This window comes from Cryptococcus depauperatus, chromosome 3 (genome assembly GCF_001720195.1).
Source record: "Cryptococcus depauperatus CBS 7841 chromosome 3, complete sequence".
Lineage (NCBI taxonomy): Eukaryota > Fungi > Basidiomycota > Tremellomycetes > Tremellales > Cryptococcaceae > Cryptococcus > Cryptococcus depauperatus.
The window spans coordinates 1,429,482-1,450,184 of record NC_089470.1 but is presented as its reverse complement, the minus strand read 5'-3'; the positions used below and the strand labels follow the sequence as shown (position 1 = coordinate 1,450,184).

At 43.7% G+C, this 20,703-nt stretch overlaps 6 protein-coding genes across 6 annotated transcripts; 3 read left to right on the top strand and 3 right to left on the bottom strand.

Annotated features, from left to right (window-relative positions):
• Positions 1 to 374: 374 nt before the first annotated feature.
• L203_102828 (uncharacterized protein) lies at positions 375 to 932 on the bottom strand (the record flags this gene model as incomplete). Its single annotated transcript, XM_066212248.1, has 1 exon — positions 375 to 932. One exon carries the CDS (start codon positions 930 to 932, stop codon positions 375 to 377), a length of 558 nt encoding a protein of 185 aa, XP_066068345.1.
• A 1,029-nt stretch (positions 933 to 1,961) lies between these two features.
• Positions 1,962 to 3,524, bottom strand: L203_102827 (uncharacterized protein; the record flags this gene model as incomplete). Its single annotated transcript, XM_066212247.1, has 8 exons — positions 1,962 to 2,161; positions 2,314 to 2,416; positions 2,502 to 2,580; positions 2,675 to 2,735; positions 2,813 to 2,914; positions 2,964 to 3,178; positions 3,234 to 3,388; positions 3,462 to 3,524. 8 exons carry the CDS (start codon positions 3,522 to 3,524, stop codon positions 1,962 to 1,964), a joined length of 978 nt encoding a protein of 325 aa, XP_066068344.1.
• A 1,979-nt stretch (positions 3,525 to 5,503) lies between these two features.
• On the bottom strand, positions 5,504 to 8,058 carry L203_102826 (tRNA-dihydrouridine(47) synthase [NAD(P)(+)]; the record flags this gene model as incomplete). Its single annotated transcript, XM_066212246.1, has 9 exons — positions 5,504 to 5,818; positions 5,871 to 6,167; positions 6,237 to 6,320; positions 6,374 to 6,393; positions 6,442 to 6,504; positions 6,594 to 6,639; positions 6,689 to 6,928; positions 6,978 to 7,286; positions 7,336 to 8,058. The coding sequence occupies 9 exons, from the start codon at positions 8,056 to 8,058 to the stop codon at positions 5,504 to 5,506; spliced, it is 2,097 nt and encodes a 698-aa protein (XP_066068343.1).
• A 159-nt stretch (positions 8,059 to 8,217) lies between these two features.
• Positions 8,218 to 9,901, top strand: L203_102825 (protein transporter SEC61 subunit alpha; the record flags this gene model as incomplete). Its single annotated transcript, XM_066212245.1, has 6 exons — positions 8,218 to 8,224; positions 8,271 to 8,618; positions 8,666 to 9,288; positions 9,338 to 9,728; positions 9,782 to 9,841; positions 9,894 to 9,901. The coding sequence occupies 6 exons, from the start codon at positions 8,218 to 8,220 to the stop codon at positions 9,899 to 9,901; spliced, it is 1,437 nt and encodes a 478-aa protein (XP_066068342.1).
• Positions 9,902 to 10,933: 1,032 nt separating this feature from the next.
• L203_102824 (uncharacterized protein) lies at positions 10,934 to 11,479 on the top strand (the record flags this gene model as incomplete). Its single annotated transcript, XM_066212244.1, has 3 exons — positions 10,934 to 11,221; positions 11,281 to 11,403; positions 11,456 to 11,479. 3 exons carry the CDS (start codon positions 10,934 to 10,936, stop codon positions 11,477 to 11,479), a joined length of 435 nt encoding a protein of 144 aa, XP_066068341.1.
• A 7,258-nt stretch (positions 11,480 to 18,737) lies between these two features.
• L203_102823 (uncharacterized protein) lies at positions 18,738 to 20,403 on the top strand (the record flags this gene model as incomplete). Its single annotated transcript, XM_066212243.1, has 8 exons — positions 18,738 to 19,007; positions 19,088 to 19,217; positions 19,274 to 19,338; positions 19,434 to 19,572; positions 19,657 to 19,775; positions 19,864 to 19,920; positions 20,026 to 20,085; positions 20,239 to 20,403. The coding sequence occupies 8 exons, from the start codon at positions 18,738 to 18,740 to the stop codon at positions 20,401 to 20,403; spliced, it is 1,005 nt and encodes a 334-aa protein (XP_066068340.1).
• Positions 20,404 to 20,703: the final 300 nt, after the last annotated feature.

The following is a 20,703-nucleotide window of genomic DNA, read 5'->3' as shown; positions in this document are numbered from 1 at the left end:
GTTGGTCATGGAGAGCGCTTCTGTCTTTGATCGTTGCTGGCTCTCCGTCATTCCTTTCGACTCTATTCGCATCCACACAAAATCTGAAATCCCGACTGCTTTACACATTCAAATACTTTCGCCAGTCGTATCGGGATAAAGCCGTTGAGGAGTTGCCTGACAGACTCGTAGCGATGCCACCGAATATCTACAGCTGGATGACCCGCCAGATATCCTTGGCCTTGATCCAACACCGGGTCGAGCTGTTCTTCCCATAAACAGAGGATAGGTAGTGTTTGTGGATAGGAGTGTTTATAGTTTCAATTTTGCATCTTTACAATCATGTGTTCATTCTCAGACTGTAGCAAAAATATTGCATCCCTCTGACACGACGTCTACCCATTCCTTCTGCTATTTCGATTGGGAGCGATAACACTATCGTATACTCGTTTCAAGTAATGTCTCGCTCGTTCTCTTGCTCTTGTTCTTATATCTCCAACAGAAGCGAGATCCATTCCTGTCATAGCTGCAATGCGGCAAACATCATCTATTGTTGCCTCTACAGCGCTGACCTCATCTGTATTATTCACATTTGTCACAACTGGGTCTTCAAACATGCTCTTGGTCCATTCTCTCCTTCTACGCCGTTCCATGTCACGACCAGATTGAAGGCGGAGATAATACTCCCAGCCACCCCCAAGATTAGTACTGAAATCGGTAAAGTCAATAAGGAGAGAGATATCGTGTCCTCCAGTTGTCGCATTTGATATATAACGGATGCCATTGGGACCGATGCCTCGCCCCCTGAGCGGAGTCCAATCTAATCGATCCTCTTGGACAGAGGAATTGGCAGTTGAAGGCGGGCCTGTGTTTAGGCCAGAGTTGTCGCCGTTAGACTGTCCTCCATTCGTAGTGTTAGAACTTGATGGATCAGGGAGTAGTCTTCCAGGCATGTTAAGTAGAACTGTCCACGGTGATGAGTTTGGCCGAGAACTGGAGCAGGTTGCAAGTCGCCAAGTCAAGAGTAGCAGTGGACTAGTTGAGAGACCAAGATAAAGCGTGTTGACTGATGTGTGACTTGCGATACATCACTGGAGAGACAAGCGTAAAGACAGTACGATGTTTATATCTTGTCAGGAAGTGTCAGGATGATGGAGAGGGAATGTCGGGACATGGTGTATGTTACGGAAGTGGTGTGGTCGAATGACCGCCGTAGAAGGCGAGAAGATATAAGGAAGGACGGATTGTTGATGGGTTCTCAACGGATGAACCTAGATAGCTGTCTTCTATTCCACCTACGCATTCCTCAGCCAAGCGACATTGAGTCTCAACTCTTTCAATTCAAAGCCCGAGACTTAACCCAAGTTCTGACAGGAAGGCTCCGGCAAGAGAAGGCTCCAACAAGAGAAGGCATGTAAATACTGTGAAAGATTGTCAGTGTTTCTCAAGCAAACCTGGCAAGGTAAAAGCAGGCTTACAGATGTATGGAAGTATTTACCAGTCAACAGGAAAAGCAAACGAAAGAGTTGAACCGAGTTAACTAGAGTAGATAGATATTCTGTAGCAATTCAATTAAGGAATAATTAACCCAAAGTCTTATTTATCACCAGGAGAGAAAAAGAGTCGATCAAGAGCAAAGAATATCTCAAGTGGTTACATCTCATTGGAGTCTCATGAACCAACACACAAGACATTCTCGCTGGAGACAAACATTTATAGAGCTCATGATACACCATCGCGGTCCATCACATGTAGTCTACTGAGTGGCATGATTATCATCAACAGTGCGCTTGCCGTCCAGGCAAAGAGGATATCATGATTAACACTCCGCTCAAAGTGTTGGTAATACAAATGACATTAACTATTCTACATACATGTCTCGGTATACACATAGATATGCCTACCTATAGGTGCTTCGTTAGATCACCACCTCTTCCAACATTCGGAAAGGGCCAAAATTCATTCTCATCTGTTCATTCCCTTCAGTCGTCTTCCAGTGCTAAGCTCCGGATAACTGCCTCTAGACCTTTGTTGCCACCCAACTCCATAATTTCCTCCATTATGGCTTTCTCGAGTTGTTTAATGACCGAGCGCGTATAAGCAAACGAATGAGTGTGGTCGCGTAGGTAGTCCACGATATGCTGTTTTAAAGAGAGAGAAGTTGTTTTCTTTTGGAGAACATCTGCAAAAGAGTTAGCCGAGCAGCGGGTTTGACGGCATCACAAAAGGCAAAGATAGGCAAAGATAGGCGTAGACACTGCAGGGAGACAAGATTGCGGCCCGTAGTAGATGGACCATGCTGTTTTCTTTACAGAAAGAAGAAGATTGACGCACTCAAAATTTGTCGGTTACTTGTGTCAGCTCTTACTCCGTGGACGATCAGAAAACTGAATTTTCCTTCCGTCAGATCCTCACAAAATCCTTTGTTTGCTTCATACTTTGAAAAGTGTCAGTGTTGGTTGTGTTGACGAGACGTGACGCCAAGCCGTAATACAACTAAAGATGTGGTGACAACTACGCACCTCTGTACTTTGCAAATTCATATAGTCATCACGTATTTGGAACCAAATGGAGATCAAATTGACCAGAGGGACGTAATCGCTATCCGGTTTGATCAGTGATTTGGCCATCACAAAAGTTGGATCAGAGAGAAGCATGAGTACTAATAGATAGTATGGAGACAAGATATGCGTACACCTTTGATTGTGATTTAGCCATCATGAGCTTCACTGCCAGTCTCAACAAACCACCAGCCTCTATACATAAACACATTAGTGGTTATCTTGGTCAATGCCTGAAAACCAATAAAAAGATAGGAAAAGGAGCAACTTACTCCCCAATACCATATCGATATACTCCTTTTCCGTCGGACAAGTCAAACTATCTCTCCAAAATAGGTCCATCCCCTGCCCGCGATGCAGCTGCAGCAGCTCCTCTACGATTCGCGGTCATTTTAAACCGTTATACACAACGCCAAAACATACCATTCACAATCGCAACCAGATCCACTTCTTTCTCAACCTCCTCATTCTCATCTTCTCGTTTGCTCTTGAATCCCCCGGACCGTAGTTTGAGGAGTTGCTGAAACGACAAAAAATACACATAATTAGCCGAATTGATAGTCTGAGGGACCCCATAGATGCTATGCGCAACAGGAAGTCCTCTCCTCAGCTCGGAATTGTCTTCCACATCATCCATCCTCGTATTTTTATCAGTCTATATCTGGCAACGCATTTGCAAGTTGTTTTGCGTACAACAGTGATGCATTGTGTAGCATGCGGACCACCACCGTTATCACTTCCAAATCAGAAGGATTCACATTCAGCCACAAGTTGAACGCCGCAATAAGTTTGCTCCGCATTTCTTTGCCCGAATTGGACGAAATGTACGTGTATGGCTCAAGCAAAATCTATACTCTATCAGCTTGTGGCTTTCCATAATGACCATTGTCATAAGCAGGCAATGGTTTGGGCACGCCATACTTGCTCTTGACTCTGTGACCATTCTGGACTCTGAAGAGTGCGTCTGATAGTTGAGTAATCCATGCTACCTATGTTGCCGTTGGTTAAATGAGTACAAAAGAAAGAGATGCAAAATAATGAAATGTAATCTTATCTAACCCCTGGTGGAGGTAATAAAGTCCCCCGCGACTTATTCCACATTCAAAGTTGACAACTTTACCACACATTATATTCATTCTACATTTGTTTTGTTTCATCTAGCTTTACTCGCATAATCAACTCTGCGTCCACCACGGCAGACTCTTCCACAGATGGCTTACCTTAAAACTTCCATGTCAGTTTTCCATCTCCAACTTCAAACAAAGGCCAAGTCTTTCTGGGTTCATCTATCATCGTTTGAAAATCGTGTATGCCATTATCTTCAACGTTATAATCCTGGTAGATGCTCCAAACCGATTCTAGTTTCGATCAAGCCCCTTTGATAAGCTTTCCAAAGCCTTTGAGACTGAGTAGACGAACGCTAATACCAGTTGAGCTTGGTTCAAGGGTTGCACAAGGACGCAAGTTGATGTGGACGGTGTATTCAGGTCGCACTGTTCCTTAAGTTTCATCAGGATATATAACAGCGTTATCTGAGCAACGCTCCTCATCGAAAGTGAGACCATAATCATTCCTAGTTTATACTAATCAGCGGGCTGTCTTGATTAAAATATCCATGTTGATCTTGGGTGCGATGAGAAGGCGTTGACTCGAGCGGAGCCACTTGAATAATAATTCCCAAAGTTCGTATTCATCGCAACCACAGTCAAATCCTTCAATGGCCTTGGATCATTCATAACCCAGGCTAAACTCCAGACGAGTCACCACCTAGCAAAGACTTGAGGAATATCATCTTTGTAATCAAGTTTCTTGCGTAGCTCTTGCTGATTATTAATTACTCTCTTTGATTAGCTTTCACTTTGTCTTTGTAGTTTTTCTTATTGCTTATCTATCTTTTCCTAGGACATTCTTATCAACCCTTCTCAGTGCTGAGTCGGCGACATTCTACTCCCTCTTACTCTCAACCAACCTCATTCTTGACAACCTCTTTCTCAAGGGAAAAAACATGAAAAGACAAGATTCAAGAAGGTAAACTGCGTACCGTCTCTATCTCCACTTCTAGGCATGATATAACTATTATCCCTACATCTTTGACCGCTTGAATTAACAGCAACTATATTGACACCGAAAACTCTGAAAAAATGCCCAATTTGGAGGTAAATGTATTGATACACCATTATGATCAGTCAACATAAGTAATGGAGCAACATTCAAGGTGGACAAGACTTACTGTTGACAATCTGAGATGTAATCCACTGAGGAATACTTGAAGAATAGATACCTAATCTTAGTGAGCCGATATCAAGCGTAATCATGTCCCAATGGACTCAAAGCATACATGAAGCAGAGGAGATAATCTTTTTCTGATCTTCTTTGTGGTTTGAAATCGGGAATCCGAGAACAGAATTAGCACCAGCTACGGAAGTCATCATCGGTGCACGATTCCGTACAAGCTATCATAAGTTCACCAGAAGTTAGTTGAACAAGCCTTAAATGTGGTACATCTTCAAATACAATATCTTTTGGTATTCCGAATTCAAGTACGAAACCTGTGCTTGACTCGTGGCTTACTTGTCACATTCTCGCCTGGCGTGAAGACAATGATTTTTCCAAAATGTTTCTTGACCTCAAGCTTTTGTGACGAGGCAGGAACTACGACTACGAGCGTTTTGAGATTGTTTGAATGGGGCTCGCCAATATGGAGATGAGGATTGATAATCATATTGTGTTGCCATGAGATTAGATCAATACTTCAAGTTGATGTAAATAAAGGCTTTGCCAGTGTTAGTACCAATAATTTCATTCAATTCTGAATCAACACAGTGTTACTACTGATCGCCTTGCAATTGCTTCACCTCGCAATATCTGAACTTATACATGTCCACAGATATAGAGATAGACAAAACGAAACGGCAAAATCCGAGAAAAAATGTGAAATAACCAATGTCAAACATAACAACGATTTATCCCTGAGCTTCTTCACCCCCATAGGCGTTGCTTTTGTGCTTAGGTACAAAGTTGAACCCCTCGTCAACTTTTCCTAAAAATATCTCAGAGATCTTTACCCAATCGCTCGATCTAGGGCTTGCCAACAAGGTCTCTAGTTCATTCCTTCCTCTATAGGCTGGCGGACGTTCATTCATTTTTCCAGGTAGTCGCTCCAAAAGGCCAATAGGGACGTAGCGGTGTTGGAAAGAAAGCGCCTCGCATAGGAATCGACGGGTGGTGTTAACACCTTGTGTGTCAGATCCCCAATGAGAAAGGCCAAATTCGGCAAACTATAGCGATTTGTCTTAGTTTCTTCATTGCGGAACAACAATCAAGGCTTACTTTTCTAATTCCTTCCAATCTTTCAACCGCAGTGATATCCCACTCTCTTCTTTCTTCGATTTCTCTGAATATCCATGGTTTGATCAACGCTCCTCTGGCAACCATGACACCATCCACGCCACTAGCTTCCATCTCATCATAGTAAGATTGGGCCGAAAAGCAATCACCATTACCAAAAATTGGAACAGGCGGTAGATTGGCTTCCTCTAATGATACACGAAGAGTTTCAACACACTGGCGGATGTATGACCAGTCGGCAGGTTTAGAATAGCGTTGTTGGCGAGATCGACCATGAATCTTTCAGCGCGCAAAAGGCGTGTTTAGCTTCGTGCACTGAAAGATAGGTTTCCAAATGACATTGCTTACGGTCATTGCTCCCGCACCCCACTCTTGCACGAATCTGGGAATAAGCTTGTGTGCATTCGGCTTGTTATTTGCAACGCCCATTCTCTATCGTTAAGGTTATCAATCGTTTCTGTTGTGCAACAGTGAGTGTGACATACGAATTTAACGGTGAGAGGGACTATAAAGATAATCAATATAGGTACAAGATTAGAAAAGGAAAACATACTGTTGCCTAAAGCACGATTCATTCCAACAAGGATTTTACCAAGCCGGCCAGGAGAGTCCATTACTAAACTTTCATCAACATGTTTTCAGTGATATGGGTCATGAGGGTGATTTGTCGACAAAGGTGGTAGGAAATAATGGAACGGTACCAACATGCGCTACCAGCACCTTGATTGAAAACCAAATCGATTGGGCATCCCTGTTATACATCAGACTTGTCCCTCTTTGGCTTGCTCGGCGCCACTTGCCATGTTAACATCTACAAAATCAACACCTCCGCCCTTTCCAATACTCTTTGCTATTAGTTCTGCCGCCGGAACCATTCTATCGACAAAACCACCAGCAAGCTGGATACCAAAGCATTTTTCTTCTTGATGTCGACGAACAAGCGCCCATTCTTCTTTGGTGCCGTACACCAGAGGCTGGGCAAGGGCCATTTCAGAGCAGGTGATGGTGGCGCCATAATCAACACATAAACGCCTGAATGGCTGAACCAAATTTAGGAAAATGGGAAGGAGATGCAATAGTGTGACTCACCAAGTTGCCTACAGTTGTTAAAGGCGCCAAGTATCTACCTCCGGTCCAGTTGAGTCTCTTCTTTTCCTCTGGTCTGAGTGGGACATCGTTTGCTTCGCTTTCTCCCGCAATAATCCCCTTTTCTTCCTGTATAGCATTCATAATATCTTCTTCATCCACAGCCCCTACAGGATCATTGGCAGCTTCTTCTTCATCGTCTACAAGTCGCTTGTGTTTTTGGGCTTTAGAAGGTCTTTGATGTATACCAAGTTGAAAGGGTTTTGAAGGGTCGACTATTTTTATATAGGCTTCCGTAAAAGGAAACTTCATCTGTCACCTGGTAAGCTATCTTTCAAAACAGTCGTGTATCATGACTTGCAGTGTTTCGACGCAGGGAGTTGAGCAAATCGGACTCTGGCCAATTTGTCTCTTTTGTTTTCCAGACATCTTCAACCTCACTGTTTGCCCAGTCCTGTACCTCCCATTCACCCAGTCGTTTAACAGGCCCAGCATCGTTTTTTACGTCAGAGGTATCCTCGACCAAAACACGTTTGATGTGACCGCCAAGGAATCTGCATCTCCATCCAAAAGGGCAGTAACTGAGGTCTTGAAGGACAGGACAAGTGGTATCCAAATCGAGCGTCTTACCCACTATATCCTGGCCACCGATATGCCTATGTATTGCTACAACGAAAGGATCATGATCCAGTAGCTTCCAGTGAGGGTCATAAGAGATGTCTGCCGGCTTTACGTCAAAGTATCCTTCCCAGTTATGTGCGTATCTGCAGTCATTGTTGCGGGGGCATATCCCTGTTGTTTCCCAGTGTCTGCATATGCGAACTGACGCTTCTCGCACTACCGGAAAGTGACGGGACTTGTTTTGACCTTTTTTCTCTTTTTTGTCGATTTTCCTACGTTTACTCTCTGGCACATGCCCCTCCGCCAAGTCGTCTGGGTGTATCTCGTCTGTTTTGATAACGGGGGCTGCTGCCACAACAAGATACCTATATAGCATAAGCTCGAACCAGCGCCAATGGACATACTCCTTCTTTACTGGGGCTTGTCCAGCCGGACGAGTAAAAGATGTACTTGAATCAACCATGATGATGAATAAGTTGAAATTATGAATTTTTTGATTTTCGGTTGACAAAATGTGTTGGGACCAAGATTACATAATCAAATCACCCATTCAACATATTCGCGTGGAACCATTCCTTCATCTTTTTTACCATCTTGTCATATACATTAGGTGTTTACCAAAATGGGCTGTAAGTAAGATCCTTGCATATACTTGACCTTTTAACGATGATATAGTCCGCTTTCTCGAGCTTGTGCGCCCTTTTATGAGCATTCTGCCAGAGGTCACTGCGCCAGAGAAAAAAGTCATCTTTAACCACAAACTAGCCTGGACCGCGATTACTCTACTCATATTCCTAGTATGTTCCCAAGTGCCTCTATACGGAATCATGTCCTCGGACTCCTCAGACCCTCTCTACTGGCTTAGAGCTATCATGGCCTCAAACAGAGGTACTCTCATGGAACTCGGTATCACTCCCATCGTTACTTCAGGCATGATCATGCAGCTCCTGGCTGGCGCACAACTCATTGATGTCGATTTTGGATTGAAGGATGACAGGGCTCTCTTTGGCGCAGCACAAAAGTGTACGTTTCTTTACTGGATTTTTTCAAACCATTCTGACACGGCATAGTGTTTGCCATGATCATCTCTCTTGGTCAAGCCACTGTTTATGTTTTAACAGGTCTCTATGGCTCTCCTTCCTCATTGGGCCCTGGAGTATGTCTTTTGCTCATTCTCCAGCTCGTTTCGGCATCTCTTATCGTCATTCTTTTGGATGAGCTCCTCACAAAGGGTTACGGACTGGGTTCTGGCATTTCGCTTTTCATTGCGACAAACATCTGCGAGTCCATCGTTTGGAAAGCTTTCTCTCCAAACACAGTAAACACTGGTCGAGGCCCTGAATTCGAAGGTGCCATCATCGCCCTGTTCCATTTGCTCTTCACTTGGAATGACAAAACAAGAGCCTTGAAGGAAGCTTTCTACCGCGACCGCCTTCCCAACGTCATGAACCTTTTGGCGACAGTTGCTGTCTTTGCTGCTGTTATCTACCTTCAAGGTTTCAGAATTGAAATTCCTATCAAGTCTAGCAAGATGAGGGGTCAGCGAGCCACTTACCCTGTAAAGTTATTTTATACTTCGAATATGCCAATCATGTTGCAAAGTGCCTTGACGAGTAACGTCTACCTTGTCAGTCAGATGTTGGCAAGTAGATTTCCCGACAACTTGTTTGTCAAGCTGTTGGGTGTTTGGGAAGTGCGTATGTCTTTTTTCGCCTGTCTATCACTCACCAACTTTTCTCTAGCCTCTCGAACAGAACCCCTCACAACTTGCGGCAGTGTCCGGCCTTTCATATTATATTTCTGCTCCTCACTCCCTTACCTCGGCTCTTTCTGACCCTTTCCACACTGTCATCTACATCGCTTTCATTGTCACTGCTTGCGCCATCTTTTCCAAGACTTGGATTGAGGTCTCTGGTTCTGGTCCTCGAGATGTTGCCAAACAGTTGAAAGACCAGAGCATGACTCTGGCTGGTCACAGAGACGCTAGTATTTATAAGGAACTCAAGAGGGTTATCCCCACCGCTGCCGCTTTTGGTGGTGCCGTACTTGGTTTGCTAAGTGTGGTGGCCGACATGATGGGTGCTCTGGGGAGCGGTACTGGTATTCTGATGGCCACTACAATCATCTATGGCTGTGAGCGCATTCAGCTGTGTATACACATCGTTTTTACTAATGAGCCGTGCTAGATTTCGAAATGGGTGTCAAGGAAAATGCAGGTCTCGACGCTGCTGGTCTCGGCGACCTTCGTGGGTGCTTTGTAACTAGAGCATTTTATCCAAGTTGCTGACCATTCCACAGTCTTTTAACGTCTTTTCTCCTTGAACAACTCTTTTGCAAATCTTTCTGGAGAAATTTGTTGTGGAGGCCAACACATACAAACAGAATGAAAAATGCGACCTAGACGAGTAGTACAGTACAACTGGAGTATGGGAAAAACTGACAAGCATCTATCTTGATGTTTGGAAATGCACACTTCATCGCATCCAATACAGTAGACGCAAGATTTCGCACCACTAATATAACACGGTTTCTCCCTTAAGCAAGGGATTTGTAGCTACTGTATCAACAGTGGTTATCCATTGCAACATGATGGTTATTCTAACCATTGTACACAGCATCCTAACCAATGAGCCTAGATTTTGCTTTTGTGTCTATGATACTCGCCTTTACCTTTCATCGCTGTTGCCTCCTGTTTTGCTTCAAAGCGATTTGAACTGCGTAGCCACTGTGTCAATCTTGTCATCCTGATAGAAAATGCCATTCTATCGTTGAAATCGTCGTCGATAGGCTGTCAATCTCAACGAAGATGATCAGATAACTGAAGAATATACCAAGGCTAGTTATGCCCTCTAGTGATCATTTCTTGCATAGACATAACAACACATCCTTCTTAAAAGAAAACAGCCTCTGCCCTTGTGATGAATAAGGCTTTGGGTTAATTATCTAGTCATTCATGACCATTCTACGGACAGTTTATTTACTCTTTAGTTAACTCCATTCAACTCATTCGTTTACTATCTCTGCTGATTTGCAAATTCCCATACATCTGTAACCCTTCTTTCGCTTAGACAGCTTTCCTTTCACTTTGCCAGATTTGTATGAGAAATATTACCATTTTTCCCAGTACTTGGATAGCCTTCTTTTGTTGAGCCCTCCTCAAAAGCTATAAACACCGGATCGTCTTTAGACTTTTTCCCCAGCGATGTAGCTCACGTCGCACACCAGTCAACACGCTTTATCTTGGTCTCTCAACTAGGCCACTGCTACTCTTGACTCGGCAACTTGCAACCTGCTCCAGTTCTCGGCCAAACTCATCACCGTGAACCGTCCTGCTCAGCATGCCTGGAAGAATATTCTCTGATACACAAGATCGTCCACGACGACAACGACCATCACATGTCCCCTACATCGAAGAACCACCAGGACCTCCCCTTAACGTGGGTGACCGAGAAAATCCAGCCACCTATAGTATTCGTCCTGAATCGCAGGATCACAATGGGTCCCCCTCAGACTCTAGTTCCAATGTCCCAGGGCCATGGAGCGTCGTCAGCTACCGTCCAAGTGCATCACCATCAGGCCGGCCTTCATCTCCCACTGCCCCTTATCCCCAATACGGCCTGCCAGATGTGACAACTGGAGGACATTGTTTTTTTAAAATGTATCTACTAATTTCGAACCTGGCCAGATGTGTTTTTTCGACGTTTATTCTGCTCCCATCCAGGGTGAGATTCGAAGGGATGTTTGGGTCAGACACATGATGGACGATAACGTTGTGACCGGGAGCAGTCATCCAGGTTTGTCGGGGTCTGTAAGCGGAACGATAGATACTGTTTGCGATAAGGCAGCTCAGAGAGGGATAGATCCTGAGATTGTTTCAGATGTAAGATCAAAAGCAAAAGCATCTGTGAGAGAATACTTGGGACAACAATACGATAGTGTTATCGCTCCCTATCAAAGTAGCAGTGGAGTGTCAGGATCCCAGGTTGGTACTCGGGCTTTGGACGAGAGTAACTGGGCAAGACGTATGCATCTAGAATAGACGGAGACAGCTATCAAATTCATTCTCTGGGATGTATCAATGATATGTCCTTCCTTATATTTCTTCTGCGACAGTCATCCAACTATACCATGTTGAGGCATATGCAATATTCTGTGCTTCATTGTCCTTCCTCTGTCATGATCCTGACATCTGGTAGGCTGTGATTCTTCCAAACAAAAGTGAGATACAACGTAGCCAAGTTCTCCAAAGTTACTTTCTGGTGGTAGTGAATGTACCAGCTCTGTAAGGCAATCGACTATCACCAAGGTAGCAGCATAGCCATTGGGAGATGCAAGTTGTTTGATAAAGTCCATTGATATGGACGAGAATGGATAGGAAAGAGTGGGACGGAGCTTGAGTTGATCGTACGGTCAAGAGCAAGGAATCTTGATTCTTGACACGTATCGCAAGTGTCGAGGTAGTGATGGATAAATGGCTTCATCTTTGGCCATCCATAGTCTTTAGATACCAGCTGGAGAGTTTTCGTTCGTCCAGGATGACCAGCAGTGAGGTGATCATGTCTTTGCTGTACCACTTGGAGACGTAGATGGTCGGCATCTGGGAGAATGGTAGCTTGATGATGGCGCAGAAAACCTTGCTCATTTGACCAAGAGGAGGAGCTAGATGGTGATGAAGATTGTGGGAGAGTGTCAAGGAGAGTGTTTGTAGATGGGCCTTTTAGAGAAGCCTGCTTGTTGTCTTGGCCAAGAGAGTTGTGAAGAGTTGTATTGGGTACCTGTCATGAATATCACCAATAATTAAGATGCACGCTCTGTACCAAAAGGTCACAATAATGCAATCGAAGTTGCATTACTATTTATTGCCTATATTCCATGTCATAATTCCAAGGTTATGACATTACCGTATCCAGCAGTAACTGTCCTGGCTTTAGCAAGCTTGATAGCTGAGAGGATTTGCTTCAGGAGACAAGCTGCTCCTCTTTTCCATTGAATGATAACCCATCTGTCGAGTGAAAGCAACGGGTTTAGCTCCTTATATGCCAGGCCGATACATTGTCTTGACGTCAAAATCGGCAAGGAACTCAGAGACGGACTTGTTTGGCAGCGGTTGAGCTGCTTTGAAGAGGTGAAGTACGCCAGTGTACAATGGTCAGTCCAGACAGTGACACTTTGTGGAGTGGTTCCATTCTCTGAAAGTAGATACAATCGTCAGTGTTTTCTTATCATGTGTTTCATAATTCATCTTTGCTGGAGCCATTTTTCGAGAATAGAAAGTGAGTAGAAAAAGAGTTTTCTTGTGAGCTTGAGGTAGGACGCTGGCGACAGCATAATCAGAAGTGTCAGTTTCCATAATTGGTTTGGATGTGCCAAAATGGCGAAGCAAGTGTGCAGACGTAGAGGCCGTTTTGAGAGATTCAAAAGCTTTCTGACATTCTTCATTCCATTCAAACGGTACATCTTTCCAAGTGAGACGAGCAAGAGGTGCTGATTTGCGAGCACAGTTCTGGGATGAAGCGACGATGAAAATTGGCGAAACTGAGGAAGGCATGCACTTCTCTGGCCTTTGTGGGTTTTGGCCAATCCAGCACTGGCTTGATCTTTCCTTCACCCATTTGTATCCCTTGATGGTCTTGTTGAAGAGGTATGACTTAACCATCCTACGCAATGGTTAGTGAATCTTTGAGATGGAGTATATAGCTGTATTTACCATATATATACTCCAACATACTTGGGATAAAACCCGCCTCTCTTTGTCACTTCTCTCTGCATTTTCAACAGGTTTACCATAAAGCCTAGAAATCCTACTGTCTTTGTAAAATTCGCACATCTCTGCTGTTGTGTAAAGACCGATCTCTCTAACCCTCTGCAATACCTTTTCTACATGTACTATGTGATCTTCCATGTTGTTTGAATAGACTCATATGCCATCCAGATATATCGTTGCAAAGTCGTCGAGCATATCCGTAACGCTATGGTTTATTGAGTGTTGGAAAGACGCTGGAGCATCGGTTAATCCAAACGACATAACTTTGGATTGAAAAAGACCATAACGTGTCCGGAAAGCCGTTTTCCATTCATCTCCTTCAGCGATTCGTAGAGAGTTGTAAGCACCTTGGAGATCAATCTTGGTAAACAGTTTGGCGTTACGAAATTGATGTAGTAGTTCTCCAATAAGAGGAAGTGGGTACCGATTCTTCACTGTAATCTTATTAATACGACGATAGTCTACGCATAGACGAAGAGAGTCGTCCGTTTTCGTTACAAAGAGGATTGGTGGAGTGGCAGAGGACTGAGAAGGAGTGATGGATCTTTTCTCAAGGTTTTCTTGGAGATTATCTCTGAGAGCTTGCAGCTCTGTAGCCGAGCGGCTGTAGATGGGAACGTACGGTGGTGTCGTACCGGGTTGCAGGTCGATATGATGATTATGAGGTCTGTGAGGTGGGAGTTTGTCGGTGTTCTGCTTGCTAAACCCATCAAGGATGTCGTGATAGTGGCTTGGAATACGTTATAATCCTGCACATATGCTGTACTCTTTACATCACACAGCGCAGAGTCGCAACATCGGTAAAGACAATTCTGTTTTGCTTTTAACTTGTATTGTTTGTTTCAATATTCAGTTGTTTGTTTATATTGGTTCATTCCATAGATATATAAGAAACGTACATAGGATGTTTGATCCTCGAAAAGGATCAAACATCGTAGGTTACATCTTTGGGCCTTTCTTACTTGCTACAAGCGCTTGTCATCGCCCGACCCTCACACGGATTATTATCATCACTGACAGTTCACCTGTAAGCCCATCATCGTCCACCTGTTCTGGATATCCAAGGCCGCCAGTACCGGGTCGTAACAAAATAGTAGTTGAAAGTATTACCGCTTCTTGAATAGGATCCGAGATAGATGTCCTAATGAGGCCTTCCTCTGGCTCATTACCAGAGTCTTGAGTGATTGTAGGCGGCCCAGGAATTATTACTTCTGGGCGAGTTGTGAGGGATGAAGGGGCTAAAGGTGCTCTAATAAGAGCGTCCGTAGACTCGGTTTGTGAGTTGTCGCAGGAAGAGATAGATATCTGAGGTATAGTAGCTGATGTTGTTATAGTTGGTGATAGTGACGACAGGGAGCGCGAGAGAGTAAGAGTCCCAGTGGAATATAGGTCTTGCCGAATAGAACCAAGACAAGTCTAGTATAAAAGGTAGATGCCCGAGCTGGGTCACCTGAAAAATAATGGTTTGTTTTCCAAATCCCGAGCCTAATTCTAAGACTACTTCTGCTTCATGAGTTATATTGCCGCCAGAAGAGGGTCGGCCGTCCAACATTGTCGGAGGTGATGCTTGTGTTTTGGTTAGGGTTGGAAGATGGCGTTGTTGGATAAAAGCATAGCCAATAAAGTTGTCGGTGACACCTGTGGCCACTAAAGAAATAAAAGCGGGTTTGTGTTTATTGCTGAGTTGCGATGTGGTAGTAATTTGTTTTTTTAGTATGATATTTTCGTGCATACTTCTAGCCGTCACATAGAGATTTGTATAATGCCTGACTATCGGGCTGTCAAGCACTAGGTCTTGAACAGGTCGCTGACAGCCTATCTTTCTTCTCATACGATGAACCCTTACTTTCAGTAGACCTAATCTCTGTTTCGGCTGAAACCCTTGGCATTATTCTGGGACAATTTTCACGAGTATGACCTGAGCCGCTGCAATATAGGCATAAATTGTTGTCTTGTCTGCGGTGATATTCCTCAGGAGTAATACGCCCTACCCTTGTCAAATATTGTTAGGTTTTGACGGAATAGAATGAGGAAGAAACTGGCGAGTGACTGGCAGTGCGTGACATGAGTCTAGACAAAATTCGCAAAGATGGCTCCATTTTTCCTTCTGGCGTTCTCAATAGCGACCATCGATCTGTAAAGCTGCATCTTGAAGGCTTTGGAGAGTAGCTGGTATTGTTGGAATAAGAATAAATGATTCCATTGTAAATGAAAAATGTGGAAGTGGAAGATAAGTAAAATGGTTAAGACGGGTAAGTGTCACGTGGTTGGATAGAATTATTTACGTTTTTACTTTTAAGCTTTTCTTATTCGTCTTAAAACTTTTATTACGTGCAATATATATAAGGCTACTAATCCATAACCATCATAACAAGTTGGGAAATAGCAGCGGCCCTTAAGATAAGGTATTCGCGATGATCCCCATAAGTCTATGTGAAGGTGAGCGAGAACAGAAGAAGATCGAAGAGAAGATTGAGATGAGAGCAGTTGAGTGTCTTTTCCCATAGCACAGTTTTCATAGTAGAATTCTTGTATATTCTTTCTTATATCCGTCCAATTTATTCCTGTCCTAAGCGGCCGGCCTTTCCTAAATAGAGTACATCTCTGACATTGAAGTGTCCGAGTCTACGGTGCCACGAGAGAAGTGTGCCAGAGGCTATCGTAGAAAGTGCGAAGGGAGAGGACACACCCTGTGATTAGAGTACATAGAGGCCGCCAAGGACAGACGCACTCAACACAGGAGGCGAATTTGGATCGCTAGTCTTCCGCCAGTAGGCTGCCTTTTCGTTGAACGTCCACACATGTCCGGTATTGTGACACATCTTCGGTACTGAAATCAGGTTGCGGTCAAGCGCCGGAGCATAAAGAACATTTGGGAGGACAAATGTGCTTTCCTTGCTTGGTCGAAAAATTCCTTCCTCTATGGCCATAGCAGTTGACCCATTGGCCGTTTTGATGGCTACTGGTTGAGTTAGAGGACGAATTGATTCGAGTAAAGCTCTATCGCGAAAGATGTGTCGTGTTGCCCCACTGTCAACAACAACCGGCATACACCTGCTCGTTGAAATAGAGAGAAGAGCCATTGCCTGATCTACCCTGAGTTCATCTAAATGGAGTGGTTCAACTGTGTTGGCTGCGACGCCCATTCCGTCTTTATTCAGCTTGGCGGCTCGACAATCGTGGGTGTAGTGGCCGTATCGCTGATGGAATTCACAATACGCCCCTTTATTGTATTTCGCCCCTTTTGTGGGCAAATCCCCTATCTGTCTTTGCCTAGGTTTCTGCGCCTGAGTGTAGAATCCGGTTGCGGTTCCTTGTAAGTAGGCAGTTTGGCGTCTAGTGTACTCAGTGTCTGTAGCGTCTTGAATATCTGCCACAGTCAGCGATTCCAGATGGTAGAGCCGCTTCTTCAATTGCTCATATGATGGCGCCAGCGAATTGACAATAAGCATGACCAGGACATCCTCTGTCAAAGAAGTACCCGTCTGGCGCAAAGCATTATATATATCCATCATTTTTCCAATATGTTCTTTCGGGTCTGCCTCTTCTTTCATATGTGTATTTAATAGCTGGGGGAAAAGATTGGCCTTTCGAGCTTGGTTGTTCCCAGCATATTTGTCTTCCAAGTGTTTTAGGAGTAAGAATGCCCTAGACTCTGGATCGTCTGGGGTAGCAGCCGTAAAGGTTTGTAGTCTATCAGGAAGGTTTTGGTAGACGATCTTAGAGAGGTTGCGTTGGATGATTGCATGTGCTTCACGATCGAGTCGGTTCCAAATCCTCCTCTCGTTTGTGATATTGCTTGTAAGCAACAAGGAATCCATAGATTCTACAGGGAAAGGTTCTGTTCCTTCTGCAATGTCAATGTGTTTTGAGAAAATAAGCTCCTGCGTGATGGTTCGACGCCAATCAAAGAAGTTTTTTGCTCCAGAGAGTAGAGCCGTCTGGTGGCTCTTGAAAGAGGAGCTATTCGAGATATATTCCATATCTGCCCGTGTAGTGATGAGTGAGGTTTGAAACGTTGTTGCGTAAATGTTGAGATATTAGAAGGGTTTGAAAACCTTGTCGTAAGACATGACTCTTAATCTGCTGTAAATGCAGAGAGAAGTGTCAAAGTAAGAAGTATTATTATCTCAAAATATGTTGAAGTATATATATGTTAAGCACAACTAAATACACTACCAAAGGAGGTTAATTAATCATTGTGTAGGACATGTTACATAATGTATCTTCAACAAAGCAGAGGATTAGGTCGTAACTGTTGAAAGAGGTGATTTTAATTCGTGCTTGTGTTCAGATTTAAACATTACATATATTCTTCATAATCTTGAGTGCATCCTTAGCACATAGCAAAAACAATACATTCCCTCTTGAAGATTGTTGACCATGCTAATGTCTTTGAATCAACCAATATGATATATCATTAAACCACAGCTCACACCAGGACAAAGTGTTCCAGGATTGCTGTGATGGTATGCCTCCATATCTGCGAGTCAAAGGCGAATTCCAGCTAGGTTGAAAGCATGTTGTAGAAACGACAAGAAAAGTCGATCTCGTTTAGACTTTTCTCCTGAGCAGCCCACAGATATAGCTTGTGGAGGTCGTGTCCACATTGATCTCCAAGAACTCCCGGAAAAGTACAACTCGAATGGCTGAAATACGCCAAACATGTCGTATATCTTTACGACAGGTCGAGAGGAAGCATTTTGGCAATTCACTATCATCTCTTCAGTTTCTATACTTATTACTGATTTGAGAAAACTCACCTTCTCTCGACCTGCAAGCGCCTGATTCTTGTGGTAGAACGTCACAAGAAAAAAGTACTTAGGTGCATGAAAGACGTTGCGTAGATCAGCCGCAGTACTCGTCAATTTCATGCCCACAAGTTCCGGTCTTCCAGATACCCAATCATAGACCAAAAGGCACATGGTCATCGTGTGCTCGACCAAGATTCCTGTCTTGCCGAGCCACTTGGTCATTGCCTTCTTCCGTTGCTGAATCATTATATCGACCACATTCTTTACAAACTCTTGCAAAAGCGCACTGTAGCCCGGAATCTTGCTGAATAATGCAGAATGTGTCCTGACTGTTCTTAAACCCGCGAATCTTCTTGTCTCTAGTTGGAGATTATCTGAGACACGTTTTTTTAGCTGCAGCTGTCTCTCTAAAAGCTTGTTGGATAGAGGAAAGGGATGACAGTGCAAATTTTGCTGGTTTTGTAAAGTTCAAGTGCAAGAACAAATGCCATTACTTGTTAATATCCTACCACATTTGGCGGACATGTCCGCCTCAGAAAGGTCCCACATTTAATACTGATGAGCAACATTGATTTCTAATATCTCTGTGTTACTCTTTCATTTGGCCGGTCCATTTTTATAACCATGCTGATTCGCAGACTCTCTGGTCTTCCATTTTGTACTGCACCATTACGCTCTATTGGCTCAAATCAAGCTTTGAGATTGCACTCCGGATCCAACTCGACAACTTCAAAATCACCAACATCTCAAATCGCTGGTGCTCTGGGCGAGACCTTTTCTAGTATTGCCGATAAGTTTCGTCAGGCGACAGAATATATAAACAGCGACACCTATGACGGTGTAGTGGAGAAAGGTCTGCGTATGTTGGTGTTTGGGAAGCCAGGCAGTGGCAAGGTACGTGTATTTACTCCCATTCTTCAGACTCTTGTCAAACCCAAGTTGAAAATGTGGAATGCTCATACATACATTTCTAGGGCACTTTGAGCTCCCGTTTGATTAAAGATTATGATATCTCCTTCGTATCGACAGGTGATGTGTTGAGAAAGGAAATCGCGGCCAAGTCAGAGGTCGGTCGTAAAGCAGAAGCTGTGGTTGCTGCTGGTGGTATGTCTAAACCAATTACATATGATTCTTGCTACTAAAGTGTACTGCTTTTGTAGGCCTGGTCTCTGACGAACTAATGCTTGAAATTGTAAAATCCGAATTAGATAGATTAAAAGGGAAGGTATGTTCTGTGTGCCGGCTGTGATGAGCTTTTTACAATATTCTTATCACAGCAGATGTTGTTATGCGTTCTTATAACTGACTCTATGGGCATAGAGTTGGATTATTGATGGTTTTCCTCGTACTCTTCATCAAGGTGAACTGCTTGATTCTGTGTTGAATTCCGAAAATCGACCCCTCAATATGATAGTTCATCTGAACGTTCCAGATTCCGTAATTATGGCCAGGATCGCTGGTGAGTAGACTTCTGTGTTGCTCTTTTTTGTATACATTTTACCTTCTGATTCTGCGTTTTCTATGAAAGCTGATGGGGGGTTAGCACGCTGGGTCCATCTTCCGTCAGGAAGAGTATACAATACAACGTATCTAGCACCTAAAGTTCCAGGCAGAGACGATGTCACAGGCGAGCCACTCAGCAAAAGACCAGATGATACGCCGGTACGTTTCCATTAGTCTCTAATCTATCCCACTACAGAATGTTCTCGGATAAATAATTATAAACTGACGCCCAAGACGTTGAATCTAGGAGACTTTTTCAAAACGATTAAGAGCATACTATGAAAGTACGGCACCTTTACTCGAGGTACGCATAAATTTCATGTCTTCGCTCTCACCCATTGACTCCGCTATCTACTGTGTTTTGGGCAAGCTCCTCTGTCAATCATTACAGATACTGATGAACCGTTAGTACTTTGAAAACAATTATCCAGACTCCCTGTATTCAATCAGCGGGTCTTCATCCGACGAGGTACATTTTGCTTCCGGGTTTTCACAAAATCCATCAAACGCGCAAGGGGGTAGTAGTTCTGACGGTGCCCATCATGCTTCCGCTTCATTTTCGACCAATGACTCTACACCATCTCAAACTCATAAACCCTCTCATAATCTTGTCCTTGAACAGCTCTGGCCTCAACTTGTAGAAATCATTGAACCATTCAAACTGAAGAGACGCATAGACGAAGGGAAAGGCATTAGAGAAGAGGACGTGAAGAAAGTAAGGGAGGAGGCTGATGATCTCAAAGACCAAACAGTCTTGAGTGTAGGAGCAAACAAAGTTCAAGTATAGCCCAATCGGCGACCGACTGGGATCCAAACGCTCACAATCAGCAGAGTTAAAGTTGTATACATGACATGTAGAATGTTATCTGATGTCCCCATGTCGCATTCATCGTTTTCAGGACCCATACTCTGGCATATCCACCTGATTGCATGCCCGTCTACATCATTTGTTGTATAAATGAAACCAAAACCACCACGGTCAGTAAATAAACCATTCTTTGATAATTCTACATAAAAGTAAACTCGATCTCACCACATCTCTATAGTGCTGTGCCAAACAAGACAACTTGGAGCAATTTATTCATGA